The sequence below is a fragment of the Nipponia nippon genome, unplaced genomic scaffold (genome assembly GCF_047370975.1).
Source record: "Nipponia nippon isolate SJK-2023a ecotype South Korea unplaced genomic scaffold, ASM4737097v1 scaffold_7, whole genome shotgun sequence".
Classification (NCBI taxonomy): domain Eukaryota; kingdom Metazoa; phylum Chordata; class Aves; order Pelecaniformes; family Threskiornithidae; genus Nipponia; species Nipponia nippon.
In genome coordinates this window covers 9,864,872-9,887,861 of record NW_028262391.1, presented here as the reverse complement: position 1 = coordinate 9,887,861, position 22,990 = coordinate 9,864,872, and the positions used below count along the sequence as shown (strand labels likewise).

The 22,990-nt window shown below is 48.3% G+C and overlaps 1 protein-coding gene across 7 annotated transcripts in view; it reads left to right on the top strand.

The window, feature by feature from the left end:
* Positions 1 to 428: 428 nt before the first annotated feature.
* The window catches only part of MBNL1 (muscleblind like splicing regulator 1), a 112,138-nt gene continuing 89,576 nt past the window's right edge, over positions 429 to 22,990 (top strand). Inside the window, exon 1 of one of the 7 annotated variants that reach the window (XM_087739128.1) lies at positions 429 to 815. Coding sequence is in view for 1 of the 7 variants with exons in the window: in XM_087739141.1 (XP_087595267.1) it covers positions 9,606 to 9,614 (9 nt within the window). In the remaining 6 variants the exon portion in view is untranslated. Of the gene's footprint in view, positions 816 to 9,056; positions 9,261 to 9,460; positions 9,615 to 10,324; positions 10,345 to 22,990 lie in introns of those variants that run through there. The other 6 variants (XM_087739144.1, XM_087739126.1, XM_087739143.1 and 3 more) reach the window with 6 other exon arrangements.

Sequence of the window (22,990 nt, the reverse complement as noted above, 5' to 3'; positions counted from 1 at the left end):
CCTCCCTGGGTTGAGCAAGGGCCATTTCTAGCAAGTTCTGCAGCGCACGGCAAGCTCTTGCTCTGCAGGGCTTTGGGCGGAAGGTCTCTTGCTCGTGCAGGAAGCCCAGAGATGGAGGCAGCTGCAGCAGAAACAACAAAAATGGGTCTAAATGTCTCTGGCCGGTGAGGCTGGCTGTGCTGTGGGCACTGCCAGCAGTGTGCCGGCAGCAGCAGCGGCAGTGCCGGCTGGGCAGCTGTTATCTGCGGCTCGCAGCAGGAAGGGAGCCCCGGGGGCACCGCCCCAACCATCGCCCCATTTCCAGGGACTGCGGGCAATGGGGCGGTTGGGCGGCCTGAGCCTGTCCCCCCGCCAGATGCCCATGGGCAGATTAACTGGTCGCAGCGGAGATGTCTTCAACTGGTGCATTTCAGAATGCGCATTTGTGCCCGAGACGCGAGCTTCCCCAGCAGCCAGCCACGCTGCAACTCGAGATGTGGCTGCAATGCAAAAGCACTTCCCCTTGCGTCTCTTTTTTTATTAACTGAAAGTAATTTTTGCTTCTTTAAGAAAATATATATGCAAACCACAGCCTGTCGCCATGGTTACTGCTGTATGCTACTCCGAATAGCTTATTTCACATCCTTAGACCTATAGGGTTTGGAAAGCGTAATTCTTCTGGCCTTTCACCGTTTCCCCTCTTGCTAGGCCACCATCGCGCTGTTGCAAAAAAAAGCATGTTGTAATTAGCCCCACGCGCTGCCGGAGGAGGCGGTGGCTGCGCTGCCAGAGCGCTGCAGCACGCGCCGACGCACCCCGCGCATCAAGCTCCCCAGGTAAGAATTACACTTTTTACCCCACTTTGTGGCCATTGCCGACTGTGCAAATTCGCAGCAGAATAGTGTACAGTTTAGTGGGTTACAGTAAGTTGTTCAGAAAGCTAAATTGATTTATTATGTCTGCATTTCATTGCGCCTACTTTGGCATATAGGTCTTGCTATCTTGAGATAAGTTAGGGAAGACTTAAATAATACATTAAAGAAATGAGCACTAAATGTAAAATTTTGTTGTGCAAAGTTTAACTAACAAAACTGTGGAGTTCTTAAAAGTATTAAAAGTAGCAGCCAGATTCTAGAGCAGACCCTTCCTGGGGCTTGCCGGGGGCACAGTGGGACCCCCGCGGTGTGGAGCTCCTCTGGGACCCTGAGCGAGCACCAACCCACCCCCAGGAATATATGGGACAAACCCAGCGCGGGAGCCGCCCGCCACAGCGCCGGCGGATGCATCGTTCTTTTGTCTTCTGCTTTACTATCATTTTGCTAGTTCATCTCCTGTGGTGCTTGCTCTGCTGGAAAAGTTGAGAGAAAGATTTTCATGTGCTTTCAAGAGCCCCATGAGTTGGTTTAACAGTTTATTCTGTACTGTTGGTGGAGTGGAGACAGGGCAGGATGCTTGCGCTGAGGCACCACCGCCATAGTTGTGCTGCAATTCGGGTGTATTTCTCAATGGGGGCCAAGCACTGCTCCCCCCCACGGGGGTCCCCTCCAGCTGTGGGCAAGGCGGGTGGGTGCCCGTCCCCGGAGCACCACTCCCCGGCCCCATTCCAGCTCCCCAGGAGTCGTTGGTAAAGCCCACAAGAAATTAAAGTGACATTAATCCCCTGAGGGTGAACCCTCGGCTTCCTGCAATGAAATACAGTGCTGCCGGTGAATGTCCCACCAGTTTTCCGTGATTAAATACTATGTTGGGTCGCAGGCAGGGTCCACCCAGGCTGAGCGTCCGCGCTGCTCCCCACAGAGGTTAAAGTGGACCCTGGCACTGCCAGCTGGGCTCCAGCACGAACTGAAGAGCAATAAAGAAATCATCTTTACAGAGAACGCAAAGGATGTAGCATATATCATAATTATTCGCTGTGAAATTAACAGTGTGGATTTTGCTCATTTATATGCTTGTAGACTAGTAGAGATTTTAAATACTTTATTACTTTTAACAAAAATATTGTCGTTGGCAGTTGCAGGAGGCTTTAAAATAAAAGGACGATACAGTGAAAGGGCCAAGTCCGAAATTTGTACATTATCTTTACTAAAATGCGCATGCAGATAGTATCATTAAAACAGAAAAAAAAAGTTTTAGCACTGTAGTGTGAAAGCGATGGCCTCCGTGTTGCCGTGAAGCAGAAGCGGAAGTTCGTTACTGCAGAAGTTGCACTGTGTTAGAAGAGATGCAACGATTGCTTGCTTTATTGGCAAGACTGAAATTTCATGTCCGACCTTTTCAGGGAACTTGAGTTTCAGGAGTGTCGAACAAATAACAGCCTAAGGAATCGAATAGCTTGTCCAGGACCGTAATTGTGTTTAGTCTGCATTTGCAGTAACTTGTGTATCTGCCTTTAAAAAAGGCCAGCAAAAAAAAAAAAAAAAAAAAGGAAAATTAGAGTACAAGGTTTATTTTGTGACTATTGTATTCCAGCTATTTGGTATGACAAAATGAAGCCACAAGACATATTTCAAGCTAGATGGATTTGCACTGTGATTTTTATTTGTCTGTTTAACAGACAGGGGTATGGCAGCACCCCGTACCCCTTGTGGGTGGGAGTTCTGCAGTCGATCTGCAGTGAAGAGCAGCTTGGTGCTGCTGTAGTCACTGTGCGGATCGGGGGGCAGGCTGCTAAGGAGACTGCGGATCTCTTAGTGGAGTTACTCTTTATGTGCTATGTTACTGTAAATATTAAGGAGAGAAGCTTTGCTTTCGGGTGCACGGCGGGAAGTGCCTGTGCAGCTGAACAAACCGTTCTGCGCCCGTTCCTGCCCAGGGGTACTGCGGGCACCGGCGCAGTGCAGCACAGGCGGGGAGGGCGCTGGGGCACCGAGCACCTGGGAGGGCTGACGCTTTGTCCAGGCTGCTCTCACCCAGCGCCAGCTACACAGCTGGCTGGAGTCCGGGGACTTTTTCAGCTAGTTCTGAATTAAATTAGGTTCTTCACTGACTTTTTTTTTGTTCTTCTTCTTTAGCAAAAGATTCCTGTTCGATTTACAATCTTACTCAAGCAGGAGCTGGGGTTTGAAGTAAAGCACTGGTGCAAGCCGAGCTGGAGGGTTTGGTCCTCGCTGGCTGTGCGCGCATCAGTTTGTGCACCTCCAGTCACATACGCTTGCCCGTCTATAGGTACCAGGCCTCTATAGGGACCCTGAGGCTGTGTGGGGAGGCAGCAGGCAGCAGACTGCCAGGGTGGCTGCTTTTATGGAGTAACGATTGAAAAACGGTTGCTGAGCTGGTGCTTAAAGTAGCCATGGCTAGTGCATCACAGGTAACCTTCTCCTGCACATACTGAATATCTTAAGAAACTGATCTCTGAGGGAGGGCTAGAAATCATGTCCAAGTCATCCATAACACAAGTTTCTCAATTCTGCAGATTTAAGTCATCTTTCAGAGTATTTACCACGTTTGCAATGTCAAAGAGAAAATTTAAATACATTTTCACCTTGTGTCCCTAATGCCATGCCTGTTAGAGGATGACCTATCACTCAGAGTTTTCGCTTTAAACTTTACCCTTCAGATCATTTTGAAGTAGGAACTGAAGTGGGAAGTGCTTTTATTTTGCTTGAATAGTGATGAAGAGGATGCCAACGGCCATCCTCACGCATGGCACCCAGGGCACTTTGGTGTCCCACTGCTGTGCTTGCGGGGCTTCTGCCGGCCCGGGCTGGATCGTCGTTGGCCCTGCAAGCCTTCCTCGCTGGGTTTTGGAGGGAAGAGCAGGCAACCGTTGCACAATTTTCAGAGGTCAGACTCTTGCTTCACTTGCGCGAGGGCTGCGTTAGCTCAGCCAAGAGAGTTCCTCTTTTTTGCTCCAGTTGTAATAACACTTAATGACTCTAAAACATAAAATGTCTCTCAAAATACTTTCTCTGTACACAACGTGTTTCTTTTTTCCCTTGTCTCCTAATTTATGTCTTTTTGTTTGAATGACATATGAAGCTAAGCGTACAATGACATATTTCTTTATCTTTCTCTGCTGGAAGATAATCAGTCCATTGTCTTGTTCGGTATCCCAGATGGTAGTTACCATGATCAGATGATAATCTGGGAGACCCCTGGATCTGCGATTTCCTTACGGTTTCCTCTTTACCATGCCCTGCCTGGATGTCTTGTTACTGCAGAGCTTGTGCTTGGCATCTGTGCTCGAGGGTTTAACCCCCTGTAACTTGTATAAACCTACGTGAAATAGAATACAGTCACTTTATAGGATATAGTGAGAAATGACACCACAGGGCATAAACCCAACGATAAGGCAAACTGGCCCTGTACCTTGTCAAAGCAGGGCCGTGTTTGAGCAGGGCTCCCAGCAGGAGCCAGCACCAGAAGAAAGGCCGTGCGGTGGCGGTGGCAGGTCCCTGGCAGGGCTGGCAGGGGAGGCTGGCAGGGCTGCTGCCATCGCAGGCAGCAAGTACCAAACCCAGCAGGCAAGTTGCTGTGTGCTGTCACGTGAAAATGGGCTTGATGGGAAAATGAAACTAAATAAACCTAATTACCAATGCAACCAAGTAACGGCTGTGGAGCTAGGCCCTTTAAAAAGAGGGGTGGAGGGGGATGGGTAGGGAGGTGCCATTCCAGCTGTGAGCACCTCGGTGTCCACGTACCCACCCTGCTGCCGCTGCCGAGGCAGGACAAGGAGGCACAGTTTAGACACCAGTTATTTTTTAAAGCTAGCTCTGTGTACAGAAAAGATCATTTGTGCAGACACTGGCCTACCGAAGCTATTTAAGAGAAATCTGGGCAGTGAGGAGTTCGTACAGAAAACTTTGTGACCGGAACAACTGCTTTGAAAATGCCCAGCGTACTGATGTAAGCATATAGAAAGGAAACAGCCTCACGTATTTCTTTGTGATAGAACAGAAACAGGAAGAGCGACAAATGATCCATTACAATATTCGTTCCCAGAGACTATCAAGGCGTGTGCAACCAATGCTGATGTTATCTGAGTGGTACATCTGTACCGCTGCTGCTTTATATAATGACAGGCAAAGTCACGTATGTCAGGCAAATAGAAAAATACGACGGGATACCAATTGTTGTGAATTTTTTAGTGATCTGGATTAAACTTCTTCGAAACGCAAGTGTAAATTCATGGCATATTTTCCTGAAAGAAAAAGGAATGTTTCTTTATGTCCTTTCAGTCTCCAGTTTCTATAAAAAAGCTAAAAAAGATAAACAGAAAATACCAGAAAGCTCTCCCAGTCAATGACGTGCCTTGGCGTCCTCGGGCACTCGGCACTCCAGGACGCTCCCCGAGGCTGCTCGGGCTGGGCAGCTCCCAGGCAGGGACATTCAAGGCATCCCATTTCTCCCTACGGGTTCAGAAATGCTGCGCGGTCTGTTGCAGGGTGTGATTAGAGCACACAAAAAGAAAAGTTAATTATATTCATGTCAGGCCGTATAATAGAACAAAAAGCCTTAAGAAGGAAACAGCTGGAGTTCAGATCTCTTGAGCAGGTAATATGATTTGTCTCCCAAAGTAAAGTGAGGAATTAGTCATTAAAGCTGAAAAGCACGCTATCACATCATTTCACAAAACAGAATTCTTTGCTTAGTTCAGCCCCGAGTACGGATCAGGGAAAAAGGCAAATTTAAAGGCAAATTTCTTCTAGTCTCCAAGCCTAATAAATTTCAAAGCAAACAGCAAAGAGGTTTGGCTTATTCTATTACGGATTGAAGGATGCGGTGGATGTAATTCTGAGCGATCATTTGAAATCTCAGAAGCTCAGTATCTATAAATGAATAAAAGTAGCATTCAATTGCAGTGGAGATGCCCCTTTAGTACTGATTTTTTCATTTGTAAGGTAAAAATAAACATGTTCTGGAACAACTGAGTATGGATAACAGGTGATGCTCAGAATTATAAAGACCAATTACAAGATTTGGGGGGAAAAGACAAGCACGAGAGGGAGAAGATGGAAAGGCAAAGTTCTAGCAGAACTATAATCCCCAGTCTGTTTGGTAGAAAAAATAAAGTTGAAACAAGGTGCCTGTGTTGACAGAGATGCTTAACACAAGCAAGTTACACTCCTGATACTGGAGATAAAGCCTTTGTCTTTTTCCTTGTCTTCCCTGATGTCAATGTACCTTGTAGTTTCCTTGTAATCTGCTGTCGACTGGGAATGAACACCAGCCTCACAGTTTAAAAAAAATACATGGCATGGGAGTCCCAGCCTGCGGAAACAGAGGCAGGCTGAAATTAAACCACGGCTGAAAATGGGAGCCTGCTCAGGGGGGAGGGAGGCCGTGTGTTTATTTTCTGGCAACAGGGCACCACTGCACGACTGCTGCTTGTCACAGCATCCAGCCCCAAGTGTTGCTGTGGCCACCGTGCACTTCCAGTTGAGAGAATCCAGTGCAGTAGTAGCATTGAAAATAGTAAAGAACAGAAGGATCAGAATTCAGAATAAAGTCACCAAGGAGCGTAAGGTGTAAAGGACAGAGGCATTCGGAGCATCTGGTATTTCCACACAAAAGGAGGTGAGCAGGAGGAGAGACACGGGACATGCCAAGCAGCACATGCACCGGAGCATTAAATCAGCCCCTTTGGTGCAGTGCCTGTGCTGGGCTGGGGCACTGGCCTGAGCTGTTAGGGAGTTAGAAGGGAGATCAGACCAAATTTGAAAACTTACCCATGGAAAAACCTTCTATAGTTTTTTGTGTTTTAATTCCTGAAATGTGTGGTATGCAGCTCCTTGCAGCAGCCCTTGAACCTCTCCTCTCGCCGTGCCTGCCCCCATGCTGCAGTCCCTGCCAGAGTGAAGGAACGATGCTTAACAACTACGAGACTTCAGAAAAAATTGCCTCCTTATAGACATTATGATGTCTTTTTGGCATGGTGTAGATTATGCTGGCAGCAGAACTCCTTTATAGGATTCACACTCTCAGTGAACACTCATTTATCTGATGGCTCTTAATTTTCACAACCAAAGTGAGGAGAAAGCTCTATGAAGGTGGAGCTGTGAGCATTTGACATGCCCATTTGGTAATGCTTTCCAAACCTACGAGCGGTTGAAGCCTCTGTGGAAGCTCCCTGCGGTAACGGTCATTCCTGCGGGGAGGCAGGAGCACAGCGCTGGCAGCCAGCAGCCGTGGGCAACCGCACTGGTCATCGGGCAACCTGCTGCCGAGATACCTACGGGCTGGGGGCCGGGCATCAGCCTGGGCTTCGGCGCCCGCGGGAGCTGCTCGGGCAGAGCCTGCGCCGAGGGGGAAGCAGAGGTTCCCTTGTCTTGACTAATTGGCCTACTGTTACATTTAGCAACAGGCACCAGGGAGGAACAGAAACTGTTCACTACTGGCCATAGGGTAACAGTTCTCTGAATTGTTCCTTATGGAAGAAAACAGAAATTGAAATTAAAAGTTTAAGGGAAAACAGAATAATTGAGTTTTTTTGAAAATGTATGTGTATATGCATTGAAATGTACTCAGCCTTATCAATAAACAGTTGTGTCATATGGTATAATACTTTGAAAAAAAAATACTAAGCAAAATGTCTCCTGGAATCATTGCAAATATTTGTAGGGTTTGGGTGTCAGTTTGGCTAAGACACGACTGCTGCCTAGATATCAAAAGACAAAGTCAGAGAATCCTGCTACTGATTTTATTAAAATAGTAAAATATAGAGAAATGAAAAACATAGTTTTCAGAGACACGGGAATCTTTTATGGCAAATGGAAAAAAAAAAAAGAATTAACAATGTAAGAGGCATATTGTGAGCCTCGGGGATGGAACAGACTGCACACTTTAAAAGAGAAGTATAGATCAAAAAGCATAAACCTCGGCAGGGTCAGAGGAGGAAAGAGCTAGAAGAGGGACCACAAAAGGTCACTTAATCCATTCCCTTGCCCCAGGCAGGATGGAGTGTACCTGAATCACTCCTCGAGATGAGTGTCTAACCTTGATTTAGTACCCTTGTCAGTTCTTTTTTTTCCCTCTAAGTCCAGCCCTAATCTCTCTCGCTGCAGCTTAAGCCCATCTTCTTGTCCTCACCACCATAAATACAGAGACAAGATTGTTCCCTGCTCTTTATAGTGTCCTTAAATCTTGGAAGATCATTGCTGTGCTTCCTCCGGTCTTGGCGTTGGCAGGCTGTTTCCAGTTCTTTCCATCGTTTCGTCCCCACCGCTGTCTGGAGCTCCCATCCCGCTTTCTGCATCCCGGTGGGCTGATGCCAGTGGGACCGGACCCTGCGTGTCCCCCGGCCTGGCAGCCTGCCTGCCTCTCTGTGTATTTAGCTGTATGTCCTTCTCTTTTTCTGTCCCTTAGGTTAGTGCCACGTTGTTTTGTTGAGATTCCTTCGCGCGTGGCCCTAGATGGGAGTGTCCCACCAAGGGACACATTTATGTTGTCTGACTATATTACGGTAGCTCCTTTTTCTGCACTGCTCCCATCGGCGTCACCGGTGTGGCGGGACCGACACCTGCCCGTGCAACACTCGGCAGAGCAGAACTGTCGCCTCGGCGATGGCCGTGTTGGTCTCGACGGGACAGGGCCGCTTCGGAGCCTGGGGAGGCTCAGAGCAGCGCCCAGCCGTCGCAGTGGCTGCCAGCCACCTGCTCTGGCCGGCGTGCGTGCTGGGTGCCCCGGGGCCAGCAGGGACGCCCCTGGCCAGGGCCCGTGGGAGCACCACACCAGACGGCACGGCTCCCCGGGGACCCCCGCGGCAGCCGTCACCCTTCGGGCTGGCCTTGTTCCGACCAAGCGGGCAAAAATCAGCAGTTTGCAACGCACTTTATTTGCCAAGGAGGAGAGGGAACGGGCCGAAAGCATGGTCTTTTTGCCTGCTCTGGAAAGAAGAGCAGTACTATTGCCTCATTAGAGGAAAAGCATTTGGGGGGGGGGGGGTGCCTGGAAAAAGCGATATTATAACGGGTAACGCAGTGTGAGGCCAGCCGTGGTGACGACCCCGCGGCGGCAGGCCGGGCGGCCAGCGGCGGTGCCGGCAGAGCTGTTTTGCCGGAGACATTTTCCACTCGCTTCCCTCCCCCCGCTTTTCTTCTGGTTTTTTTTTTTTTTTTTTTTTTTTTTTTCTTTCCCTTTCCTCCGAAACCGGAGGCGGCGGCGGCGGGGCCGGGCACGTGTGCTGGGGCTCGGGCACCGTGACTCATGAGGCGCCGGGCCGCTCCGCCGCTGGGAGGATGAAGGAGGCGAGTCCCCGGGGGAGGGCAGCCCGCGACGCCTCCGCTCTTCACCTTTTCCTCGGTTTTGTCTCGCCCGGATCCCGGAGGCTGCGCCTGGCTTAGGTGAGCGCGGCCGGGCCGGGCCGGGCCGGGGCTGGGCCCAGGCTCCCCGCGGGGCCGGGGCCGGGGCCGGGGCCGGGGCCGGGGCCGGGTCTCCCCGCGGGGCCGTGGCGGGGCCCGGGGCTGCCCGCGGGGCCGCGGCTGGGGCGCGCTTCCGGGCGGGGCGGGGGCGGCGGCGGAAGCCGGGGCCGGCGCGGGGAGCCCGGGCCGCTGCCGCCGCCTCCCTCCCGCCCGCCCGCCCGCCCGCCGCGCCGGCGGCGCTGTCAGCATGCGCCCCTGACTGGGCCGGGCCGCCGCGGCCGCCACCGCCGTGCCCGGGCAGGGCCGCCGCCCGCCCGCCCCGCGAGCATGCCAGAGGTGAGTGCCGGCGGCGGCGGCTGCAGGTGCCCGGGGGCGCCGCTACCCCCGGCCCGGCCCGGCCCGGCCCAGCGGCCTCCCCCGGCGCGGCGGCTGCGGCGGGCCCCGCGGGCAGCGGGCCTGCCAGGGGCGGCGGCGCCGGGGGAAGGCGGGGTTCTCCGCTCCCCTCGCCGGGCCGCGCGGGCCGGCGGGAGCCGGGCCGGGGCGGGGGGCAGGGGGCAGCCGCCGTCCGCCGCCGGGGGGGGCCGGGAGCGGGGCCCCGGGGCGCGGCCGCGCCTGCCCGGGCGCCCCTGCCTGGCGCTGGCGCTGGCGGAGGTGTTGCAGCCCGGCTGTGGAAGCTCGCCACGCGTGACCCGTCCCGGGTGCCGGGAGCCCTTCCCGGCCGCGGCCCCGCTGCCGTGCGGGGCAGGTGTGGGGGGCGAGCGGCGTCTCCCGGGGCGCTCGGGGGAGGGACGGCCCCGAGGGCGGCGGCGGAGCTGGGCGGGAGGGCCGGGGGTGCCCGGGGGACGAGGCGGTGTGAAGCGGGCGGGTGCCGCGGCGGGCGGGTGCCGCGGCGGGCGGCCGTGCTGGGGCTGCCCCCCGGCTGTGCCGCGCCTCTGTCCTGGAAACGCGGGTGCTGGAAAAAAGCACCATTATTTAGGTTAGGTTTTTTAAAAAAGACGGTAACTTCAAAGGGACGTCACCAGCCTGGATGCATGCACATCGCGGTGCTGAGCTAAATCCCACCTGGGTACGTACTGGCTATACTGCCTGTCCCTTCGGGAGTTTCCGGATTAACTGGGTGGAAATAGAGAAATAGAGCTTTTTTTTTTTTTTTTTTTAACTTTTTAGAGAAAGCTCTTGAATTCAGAACTTTGTTTTGCATCTAGTTACTGCAAACAAATCAGTTTGTTAAGATGTTAGTCTAGTGGAAGAGAAAAATGCAGGGATGTCGTCTGTATGAAATGGTTATTTTAGAAAAATATATCATTATTTCCTTGAGAAAGCAATTATTTCCTTTGGTGATTTTTTGAGGGGGGGAATATATGCTGCCAAACATATGGCAGTAGCAGAAGGACACAGGTGACAAAGAAGTAGAGATAGCGAAACTGCATGAGAGCAGGTTTAACAACGAGATGTAACGGATAGGAGAGAGGTATGTAAATAATGAATAATAACATTGAACAAATAGCTGGACTGTATCTGCTTTAGTACTACAGAAAAAAGGTTCTAATGAAATGACAACATGTTCCAAAGTGACAACAAGGAAATAATTTGCGTAACGAATAATTAACTGATGGTACTTATTACTGCAGGGGAATTTTGAGGGTGAGAGCCTGAGGTCGGTGATGGATCGCAGGCTGCCGCCGGGGCGTGCGGGCTCTGTCTGCTTTTGTTTGGTGCTTACCCTTGCCAGACCTGCTGACATGTAACAATATTATGACAGTTTAAAGTAGATAAAAGAGAGAGAAATTAAAGGCTTGGCATCACCGGTTTCACTGAAATGGGTGACTAAACTGCTGTACGTGGAAGGCTGGGACGTACCAGAGCAGAAACCCACGGTGTCGGGAGTCTGTCTGCTTGCAGGGCGGTGTGGGCTGAGCCGGGAGCGCTGCCCGTGAGGTTTTCTGCAGAGCGGAGCACCCCGATGGTCCGTCTGGAGGGGACAGGGATGCTGGGTGTACGCTGAGCTGTGCTCTGTGGTCGCGGCGTGTGCTTTTGCAATTTAAATTTTGTGAGGCCTATGTCTCTCTGCTTTCCTCAGCTCCTGTCGGATCAGGTGTAAACTAGAACATTGTAAAGTGGAATTGGACTTCCCTGGATTTAAAGGCTGAGCTTTTTGAGCTGCAAAACTTCTTTAGGCTTAGTTGAAGCAGAAGATGTTTAAATAGAAGAGTGATGGTGATGACTGAACATTCTAAGTTTTATAACTCCAGACTTGAGAAAATTTTGAAAACTTATTACCCTGTATGTTGTGTGCACGAATTAATGGTAATTGTGGAGTCTGCCTAGTTTACGTGACACCTAAAAGTACAGGGTTGTGCACTTGTTATTTACTCGGGCTACTGAGGAAAGGTACGCAGGCACAGATTTCTTTGTCTAATACGTGAGAGGGAAAGTGACAGGGCGTATTTATTGTCCCATTTCCTTAAAGCCATCATTGGATTAAATTTATTTTGAATGGGCAGGCGAGGGTCTGAGTCCAAGGATGCTTAGTTGTGCTATGAGGCAGTTGAATCAATGGGCAAAATTCGGGCATTATGTGAGCAATTTGTAATTTGCTTGAGTTGGGAAGCAGTGTCAGAGCTATCCTGTGAAAACTCCCCTCAGCTGCAGCGGAGGGTATGGTTTCCATACATCCACTGCACAGTGCCGGCATTCCCTGCGGTGGGAACAGCCTGGCTTTGTGATTTCTTTTCATTTACCCACAAAATCCTCCTTTATGCTCACTGTCTCAGGAGTGTTGTGAACACAGCTGTGCCACGTGCTGGATCGGCACGAGCTTCACGTTTTTCTGGGCTGGAAGCTGTACTGCAAACGGGGAAATCGCCGGTTCAGATGTATCCGACAACTGCCTGCAGCTTGGACCCTCCTGGGCAGTTGTCTGACCCGTGTTCTTCACCCTTGTGGCAGAAGATGTTAAGAGTTTTAGATCTAGTAGATTAAGAAGGCAATGGGTAGTATCTATATTCAGAAGTATCAAAAAAAGAGTTTAATTAGTGGAAGCAGAGATTTTTAATTTAAAATTTCTCTGGTGTAGTATTATCTAATTGTGGAAGTAATTATAATCATCATTCAGAGTAGTCTTTACTCAAAGGTTTTTCTGTAGGTAGTCGGGGCCAGGAAGGTATACTTTCACTGACTCGCTGCCGTCGGCGTACAGTGTTGTGAGAGCTTTCAGCCCAGTTCATCCTGGTGAGACTTAGGAGATCGGGAAAAGATAAAATCCTAAGCAAGATACCTGAATGGGGGTTTAGTAGGATGCTGTGCAGGTTCCTGGAGTACCTCGCCATCGCAGCGGCCACAGCACGGGCGCCTCGGAAGGGCTGGGGCTGCGGTCAGCGACGGGCATGCAGCCCTCTGCTGCTGCCGGTGGTGGCATGCCTGGGGGGGACGCGTAAAAATTTCAGGGGTTTTTGCTGATCTTACTTTAGACTGGAAATGCTCTTACTTCATTCTGCTTTGGGAAGTTCAACAATATAATCGGAAATAAATAAGTGTGAATCAAGCTGCTTCAAGCCTTAAAAGTAGACATTCATTTTCAGTTTTGGAGAAGGGTTAATTTTGTGTCGCATTGCTCTACCTCTTGAATTCTACTGCTTTGTTGCTTCACTAAGTCTCTGATGCTGTTCATCTTTTTCTAGTATTGCTAGATAATAATTACTGAGTTTATCTATATTCTGCTTCTTATAGTGAGGCCAAGGATTGAATAAACTAACATTTTTAGACACCTCCGTGACAAATACCACACGGTGACAAGCATTTGAAAGTAGCAGGTGCCGCTGTTGCTTTCTTTTGAAACCTGTTTTGCATGGAGGTTTCTGGTGCTTGTCCAGTTTGCATGTCTCAGGAGCACTGATAATTCTACTTTCCAAAATTTCATAAGCATGGAAGACAGTATTGAAAAGAATCTGTGATGCCATTCACTGCAGTCCGTCCTCCAAGGGATTTTTAGAGGACTGGTAGATGTACTGTTCTGTGGCCTTTGCACTATGTCCGAGCTGCAGCGCTTTGCATCCCTGCATCAGGTGCAGATCTGACTTCCCTGAAGTTAGAGCCCATGTATATTGGAAACCTGGAAAATAAATTTGAAGTACAGGAGATGGTGATGCATCACACCAAACAGCTGAAACAAACATTAAACAGTCAAAAGGGTGTTGCTCCACAGCGCCATTATTTTGGTTGCCCAGAGGAGACAGACCATTAAAGCTGCATGGTCTTTACCATATTGTCCAGGACGGGTTACGTGGCCACAGTAAAGGTTCTTAACGTGTGGTGTAGATGAAGATCTTGTGGCCAGTTCAGATTAAAACATAGGCTTTCCTCTCTGTTTTTATTTCCTTTAAGTACTTGTTTTGTTCTGCTGCTTCAGATTTAATGCAGAGGTGGTAACGGCACAGGAATGCCTGTAATTAGGAGGATGAGCCTTAGCACCTCTTGATGTCCAGAACAGAGGATGATTGCTACTTAGGAACCGCGTATATAAACTGCAACCATCGTTTTGCTAACAGCGCTAACCCTGAGGAAGTTGCATGTGTTGGATTATAAAAGATCCCTTGCAGTAGCTATTCATTACCTTCAAAGGCTTAATATGTGTTTTCCTTTGCCTTATGTGCACTTTAAATGCAAATGCTATGAAGAGGTGATTTTGCTGTTAACAAACACCAGCTCATTAAGATAAAATGGCAAAAAAAAGTTCTGTTCCCTTTTGTTGTCATACTTTTTATGATTTTTGTCCATGCCGAGGATGACTTCTGTAACTATGAATATAAAAAAATTCCTGCAACTGGTCCTGTCCAGAAGGAATTTTACTGTGGTTGTATTTTGTGTATTTTTATGATGATCTTCCAGTATGAGCAAGGAAGGACACTAATGTCAGCGATCGGGTGTTGCCTGAAATGATCTGGTTTTGTACTGTTGTCTGTTAGTAAGCAGTGGCAGAATAACCCTGCACACAAACGTGCAGGTGCTGCCAGAGGGCTTAGAGACCTGCCGGAGTGCGAGCAAAGCTCGGATGTGTAGATCCAGGATTTTGGTTAATGTGCTTTATACACCTAAGAGCTGTAAGGTGTGGAATCTGGCTGGGTTTGATCATGTCCCTAGGGACTCTTGTGTTCAAATCTGCCTTGCTATCTTCAGCCCCATGCAGGGCAGAGAGGCAGCAGGAGGACCCGGGGCAGGCAGAGGCTCCAGGGCTTTCCTTTGCCTGCATATCTGGTGGTCTCCACTATTTGTGTTCCTTAGGGATTAGAGCAGTTGCCTATGATTTTTTTTTTTTTTTTACTTTATTAACAATTATATATTGTAAACTTAGTTTCCCAAGTAATGCAGCAAAGTAAACAACATTTCCTTCCTACTACCCCGTAATTATTTGCTGAAAGGATAAACATGTGAATGGTTTTTCATTGCTATCCTCGGTGACATTTGGAGTCTGTTCTGCCATGAATATGTGCAATTGTAATTCCCATTAGTGTCAATGAGAGTTGAGAGCAAATAACAAGGAAAGAGAAGGGACCATTAAAACTGTATCACAGTTGTGATGAAACTTGAATACACCCCAAGATAAAAAAAATACACATTTAATATAAAAAGCTGAGAGATGAAGATTTTGCATATGGCATTTTATAATGGAGCGTGGTTCCTGGTAAGGATGTTCAGGCAAGCAGTCGATGTCACCCCTTCTCATTCTACCTTCAGCAGTTTGTGCAGGGTGAGCGTCTTGGTCATTGCTTCGTTTGGAGAACAAAGCCAGTGACAAATGTTTTTACACGGTTATGTGCATTCAGAACCAGCAGTTAATTTTCCTGCACTGAGGCTGATCTGAAATTTCTTCCGTAGCTTCAGTGGACGCAACAGGAGAGCGACAGCAGCAGCGCTGAGCTGGTGTAGGTCGACGCATGCGAGGCTGTCCGTGCCCATCGGACTGTTTGATGACTGTGTGAGGGTTTGATGTGTGCTGACCTCAGGATGAAATCCAGCTATGTATCAGGAGAATTGCTTTTCCTCTGGGCTCAGTTATTTTTTTTTTTTAAATGTCTGCTTACTGTCAGCTACTATCCTGTGTGTATCCTGTCCATGTTTTGAATTATGTGCATTTGATGCATTGTTATAAAAGAATATTTTTATCGAAAATATCTTTATTTTAGGTAGCTGGGAAAACTTTCTTTTACTGTACTATAAAGAAAAAAAGTCAAAGTTTGCAATAGATATAATTTGTCCTCGCTAAAGTCTAACTTAATTTCTCACTAAATGCAGCTTGAATTTTCAATGGGATAATTGCTATTTGGAATTAATTAGAAATAGCAGCAGCAGTTTGTAAGGTAAAGGTATACTTCTGTCACTAGGGTGCTAAGTAGTGCACTCAGAGTTCATTTTCATTTGAATCTACAGATTGCACAGGAAAACCGAGGAAGCCAGGACTGAGTAAACCCAAATTGGCCGTGAGTGTTGTGTAGCCAGATTATCATTTCCATGAGCCAAGTGTATAATCGGCATTAACCCAGCGCGGGGGCACGGGCAGTGCTGCCCGCCGCACAGCCCCCGTACCAGCTCAGCCCCCCGCGTCTGTGTGTCCTTCCACCGCCCCGCTACCTCCTGGAGCTGCTGCTGGCAAGAAGTCTCAGGGAGAAACAACTTCCAGCCCTTACTTGAGCACTGTCAGAAAGTGTGCACGTCCCTGTGTTGCTCTTAGGACCTTGTGTTTTTGGCAAGTATGCCAAATATGTGTTTTCACAGAAAAATATTTTGGGACATAAATACCCAAGCTGTATATCCGTGGCTGAATCGGAATGAATTTCAGCACAACAGAAAGAAATAAGTACTAGACAGGTTAAAATATGTCTAGTCATTTGACATTTTGAGAAGTGAGCTTTCACATAGCCCTCCATTGCTAGCCCAGCTGTATTTCACTCATTTTATCAGTTATTTGTTTGAATTTACCAGTGGCAGTTTAAATTTCTCCATATAGTCCAGGTTTTCCTATTGGAAGCATACCTTGCTGCCTGCTGGTGAGGGAAACTGCTGTTGTAAAAGGAATTTTTTTTTCACTTACGTACTTGTCATTAACGTTACATTCGGAGTTGGTTCTTGCAGAAGCACGTCAGTCTTGCTTGCAGTGGCACAGAAGAAAAATTAACAGAGCGCACACTGAATTTCCCCCTTATCTCACTATACCACATTTTATATATCTTGTAGTGAGATGTTTTGTTTCTACAGTTTCAGACTTCGTGTTTCAGAAGATTAATAGACTTAGCAGCCCTGTTTGCTAAGCTTAGCAATGATAACAATGTAATAAGTCATGAGACGGTTGCAGATCATCTGGCAAGGCAAAATATGCCTTGGGCTTGAACTCGGAGCAGGTATTTTTTGGAGAGAAAAGTAAACTGTCGAAAGTATTATAAATAACATGTCCTGATTTGGGTGGCTGTAAGTTCAAGTTTGCTTGAAGAGCCTGCATGGGAAGCTCGGTTGACGGCATCTGCATTCACCCTCTATACAAATAGATAGAAACAGCATTTATAAGGTACATGTATGGTATTTAATGCAGCAAGTACAAAGCACAGAATTGTTCCTCTGGCTGAGCTCGGGTGAAGATGCCAGCAGTGCAGGAGGAGCGGAGGGCAGCGCCGTGCCGGGCCCCAGGCTCCTGCAGCCGTTGCTGCCTGCACTGCCTGGAGCGGCTCCGCACATTCCTGCTGCGCTGCTGGCTCCCGTGCAACTGAGTCCGGCTGCAAGCGGTGAGTAAGGACTTGGGAACCCAGAGGATGTTTGGGCTCTGGGCCCAATCCTGCTTCCAGAGAAGTTAATGGGAATTTTTCCTTCTAAAAAAGGGAGAGCGATCAAGAGCTTGTCAGCTTGGTTCTGCAAGGCCCTCAGCACTCCTCTCTTGGTAGTTTTTTAACCCCAAGCTCCCCCTTTGCACGGGAGGAGATGGTCCATGGGTGCGCAGCGGAAGCCCGCCACGGGTCAGCCTGCAGCGGGGCGCGTGGGATGGGAGCTCGCTCCTGAGACCACTTCAGCTCTGGCATTGCAGTGACGTTATCTCTGCTGCAGCAACACCTACACAGTGTTCAAGGAGATAAGTGTTTCTTTTAGATTTAAGTAAATTGCTGTAGGAGAAAATGAAATTGGCTGCGTTAATTGGGTCTAGATGTACCCGAGGTCTCGAGCCTTTAAACTCCGCGCTTCCCGGCAGTACCGTGGAGGAGCGTGCGGGCTCCAGGAGGATGCTGAACCAGGCAGATGTGTCAGGTTTTCCGAGCAGGTTGCCAAGCTGAAGGCAACAGTAATTAGGCCTGGATTCACCATAGAAAATATGTGTCTCTGTGCGCGCAGGCGCCTGAGAGCCGGTGCTCCAACATCTGCTGAGTTTGCTCGCAGAGGTGCAGGCGGGATGGCGGCTGCTCTGGGGGTGGCTGTGCGGAACCACCCGCCCTTCCTCCTCCTCGCGATCCCCGAGGGTCCATGCTCGCCGTCCCAACTGACACTAGCTATTTCGGTGTTGCTTGTGCCATCTGGTTTCCATGGAGGAAGGGTCCTGTCAACTGCACATACTGATAAACACAGCATGATTTACTTGTGAGAAATAAACTCTAGTATTTTTTTTTTCTGTGGCTCTCTGAGGCTGGAAAAAAAACTCCAAGGAAAAAAATGTTTCTTCCAGTGTTTGGAAGACTTTATTAGTGCCTGGGCAGCATTCTTGACTTTGTGTGATCGCTTTTGGTTTTCAGTGAAGTCCTTTCCATATGTAATTTTATACGGGAATCCTTCAGTGCTTGATATGTAGGCAAAACTCAAACTGACTTTGAGACTTCTTTCACAAGCAGTGAAATATCAAAGGTAGTGAGTCCGTGATACTGATAATGTAATTATGTGCTTTTCAGCTTTTTGATGTGTAACAGTTGAAAATGTTCTTCTGGGAATGCAGACACTTGCTGCTATGACAGCCTTGCAAACTGCTTAGAAGAACGTCCCTGGGAAAATATCTTGCTGCTTATCAGCATTTTATTGAGCTCCTGTATTTATGTGCAAATATATTCCATAAATAAATATTTAATGATGTGATTTTCTGTGAAAAGTAGATGCAGCTCTGTTCAATTCTTCTAATTAAATACAGCTAATGGTGGCAACTAAAATACAAGAATTTGAACTTCTTTCACTCATTTTTCTGCATGACTGACAAAATTATTGCTTTGGGTTTGTTTGGTTTGTTTTCTACAACTTCTAAGCATTCTGTCTTTAATCACCATTTATAGAAAAATGGCTTCTTCTTAAATCTTTTCAGAAGCTATTTTCCAAATATTCCATTTTTTTTGTATAAGACTAGAATTTTCAACTTTCACATTTGGTATTTTTAAATGGCTTTTAGAGGTAAGAGTGAGAATACAAGGAAAATGGTAATCTTTTGTGCTTTTTCCAAAATTCCTTCACTGTGTTGTTGAATTTTGGTAGCTTGCACAGGTGCATTAATGAAAAAGGGGACACTGGAGAACTCAAGTAGAGGATAGAGAGGAATCTTCCATGTGAGAAATGCTTTGGGAAAGCAGGTAAAAATAGTGGAGGTAGACAGTTATGGTAAATGTTTTGGGTGTTATGCAAGCCTCTACGCTTGCCATGCAGTGCTCAGAGCATTAATTGGAACAGTGCTGGGGGGCTCAGGGGTCAGTGCGGAATCACGGGGTGCTCTCGTCCCGGGAGGTTGAGGGGTGGCTCGGCTGGTGTGCCTATGTGGGCTCGCACCCTCGCCGTCTGCTTGGCAGGGGGACTGCTGCCGTGGCTCTTTTCTGGAAAGAAAATAGGCAAGGAGCTGCAGAATTAGTGCTCAGCGTGTGAGTGGCACCATGAAATGGGCTTGAGCACTTTTTTGAGTTGGGTTTTCCTATGGTGTCGTTCTTCAAGCTGTTATTTTGGATTGTTTGAAAAATAAGAATGTTTAAAGTAACTCTAATGACAGGGGTATAACCTGAGTCTTTTAGACACTTAAAAAAATGTCTAAAATCTTTGGTCTACACCCATGGTCCTTTGACATGGTAACATTGGTATTTTTATTCTGTTGTAGCAGGCTTTTTGGGAAAAGTGATCCATTTTTACGTTGCATGAATATATAGAGGCTGTTTCTTCTGCAAGGAGAATTAATGGGAATTTGAAGGTTATGTGTTTTGTGATTTGGCACCGGTTGAGCATAAAAAACTTTGCCTACAGAGCGAGCAAAAAGGACGCAGTTCGCTTCTCCTTGCTCACGCAGGAGATTGCACTGGAGACCAGACCGCGAGCCCTGTGTGCAGGGCTTTGCTAGGGCAGTGGGAAATGCTGCTGCCTTGGCCTGACCTAAGCGGAGCAGGCGGAGAGAGCGAGTCGCAGGCACGTGCTGTTGGAACAAGAGTGATCCGGCAGCTATTACAATGTGAGACCACGAGGAATCCAAGGGTGCAGGAGGGTGATAAACGCTCCGCGTTCATTCTGCCTCAGAGACATTCCTTGATTATTCCATGGAAGGTGGGAGCTCAGAAATAGTTCAGGTAGCTCAGCCATGCAACAGCTGTAAATGAAAACTTAGCAAGGTAGTGGGTTACGACCCGATCCATAACCCAGAAATAAAAATTATTAAAGATCTGACTGGCCGAGCTGGAAACCCCCTGTAGCTACCATTTGCGGTGATGCAGAAGGTGCCACCGTGCTCACTGCACCTTCCAGGGAGGCTGCTGCTTGCTCTTTTTTTAAAATATGGTAAGTTTAGTGAGCTCAGGTGATAACAGCCTGTGGGTGATCTTGCTTGCCTTTGTGTGTTACACCAGTGGTGCCCCTGAAGCACTTTTCGCTCAGTGGCCCCAGGACCCTGCGCCGGCTGGGGTTTCTGCTGCAGCGCTGGCTGCAGGGCTGCAGGCATGACAGCGTTGCAGCTCCCTCCTGTAAGAGCACAGACCTTCTGGAACGGCCTTCTTCTGGGCGCTGAGGTAACCAGAAATCTCTTTTTCGTCCTCCCCTAAGTTTATCTTTATTACCCACAGCAAAAGGCTAAAAATGAGAGAAAAGTTGTATGCAAGCACGTACTGAAGCAGCGTTACACCAGCTGGGTCGTTCAGGCATCGGGGAATCCACTAACAAAATGAGTGTTAGCAAAATTCATCACCAAAGCCAGCTCTTGATGTCATTCCCAGATCCTGACTGCTCCTGAGAAATGGGAGCTACAACACAGGAGCTGCTTTTCCCTCTGACTAGTCATAGCCTCCGGAGCCGGGGAGGAAGGCTAGCCTTAAACCCTGTGCGCAGTGCACTGCTCCACCGGGGAGGGTGTCCCCGTTAACTGCATCGCTGCCGTCTGGCGTGCTGGGAACAGCCTCACTCAGAAGTCCCTTTGTAATTCACCTCCATCAGTCGCGGTGTTTCTCCTGGCTGAGGTTTTGTGGAGAAGAAGCTGTTCTGAACAAGGGCCGTTAGTGGGCTGTTTTTCATGATTATTGTTAGCTACGTAAGTCTCATGATTCAAGACGAACAAGCATAACAATAAATAACAGCAAATACTGATTAAAAAATGGTCTCAAAGACATTCTTCACTTCTTTCCTAAAATAAAGCGTAGTCATTGAATTTTTATTGTTTCTTTTTAATACTGGTGACTAATTCGGAGCTTTTCCTTGATGTCTGAAGACACATGTATTTATTTATCTTGGGTGAGATTGTTCATAATGCAAAATTAAACACATCAATAAGCGTTTCTGTGCTCCTGAGCACTGTATGTGTAGTGATCTCTGCTAAGTCAAGGAAAGCGTCTCCTAAACTTGATTAGTTTTGCTGTAAACAGAAGAATCATTTTGCTCTTACGTTAGTGCCTCGGATGGTGACAGAGCATAGAGAGTTAAAAACCCTGTTCTCTAGGATTTAGATTATATATAATAAATAATGAAAATAAATAACAAATAATGAAAAGAATAATGAAAAGAAATTATTTTAGATTCATTTTATTTTCTTGTAAGTCGTGTAAGTTTTTACTTTCCTGGAAGGATATGACTGATAAATACAAATTAAATGTAAGGCCAGAATGTATTAAAACATATAAAATACTCTGTTTTGGATTTGAGATTCTTTGGGAAATGGAAAGCTTTGAACTGAAACACAGTCAACTTTATCTCCTATGTTGCAGCAGATGCTGGAGTAGTTTTCCAGCACTGCCGTTGCCTGGCGATTCACGTTAGCAGGAGTGGGGCAGTTACACCCTCGCACTAAGCTGGCGATGCTTCACTGCTCTGGGTGTCCCCGGCGTGGCAGTGCTGTGATTGTTGGAGGCTGGGGTGGTTTCGGAGGCGCGGGTCCCCCGGGCCCTTACTCGGGAGGTGCTGCATGGCGGTGTGCTCGGTGCTGCTGTGGTGCTGGCTTGGCGCTGCCATGGGTTTGTCCGGGGCAGTGCTGCTCTCCTTCAGTCCCTACCGCATGAGCAACCCCACTTTCACCCATTCCCGTGTAGTTTTCTCATCCTTGGAGAGAAGCATGTGATCGTCACAGCGTTGCCACAGCTCACCATTACTGTGCTGAAGTAACCGGGCCATCGAAACATGAGTTCTAACTTGCTGTCGAAAGCGGAACTTTGCATAACGTGTTCCTCATTATCTGTGTTTGTGTCCCTTTTTGTTTGCCCTCAAGTCAGATGCAAGATGAAGCAATGCACATGATGATAACTTCTGATTGGTTTTGCTAGGAGCGTGCCCGTTTATGCAGCAGGCGGTTAGTGGTAAGGTGCCCACGCTGAGTGTTGCTGAAGACGCCCCGGTCCTCCCTGGCGGGCCCTGCTGCGGTGGTCCCCCTCTCTGCAGGGGAAGCAGGGGTGCGTGGCGGTTCAGGGGAGTGGGACGGTGGCGTGTGACCGGGAGCGGGACGACGTGCCGGTTTGGAGCTGGTGATGTGAATGGCCTTTTCTTTTTCTGGTCATTAAGTTCAAATTTAATCTCACCAATTAATTTGATGTGTGCAAGGATGTGGTGGCTGCATCCAGACTCCTAGTTCCTAATTATTCACATAACAAAGCGATCATCATGCGAATGGGCGAGAGCTTTGAAATCTAGAGTTTGGTGATGGGGGCAAATGTGGGAGAGGGTGCCCAGACTGGGGCAAGTTAGCAAAGCTAAGTGGAGCAGCTTGTTGCTTGGACCAAATGCTATTAGTAATAAATGAATAATAATGTTAGTGCTGACCATGTATCTGCCGTAATCCATCAGGTGCTCACCATAGTGGTCTCTCAAGACTCAATTTACCCGCTGCTGGGATCCAGCCATTTCTGGGGAAGGAAAAAGTCACCCTTTGCAACCAAGGCCACATGGCAGCTGCTTTAGGTAGGGAAGCGAAAGACAATATATCTGATTTTAAAATTGGGAACCTTTCTAGAGGTAACATGTAGATTTAATTTAGAACCTTAGTAGTAATAAGGTGCCAGTATATTTTCCCTTGCTATACAGTAGATGTTGAGGCATCTGACCTGCAAGAAGCTAGGCTGGGCGTCTGCTGCATCTCACGCGAGTGAGAGCTCCTCCGGGTCGCTTTTCCTCCCTGAAACCATCGACATCAGCTGAATTGAATTTGATGTTAGAGGGAAGCGGTTGCTTCCCTTGCTGAGTCATGGACATTGCTTTTTTCTGTAGCAGTTGTTATCATGGATGATGCTAATAATCATGGGTTTTATATGTATAAC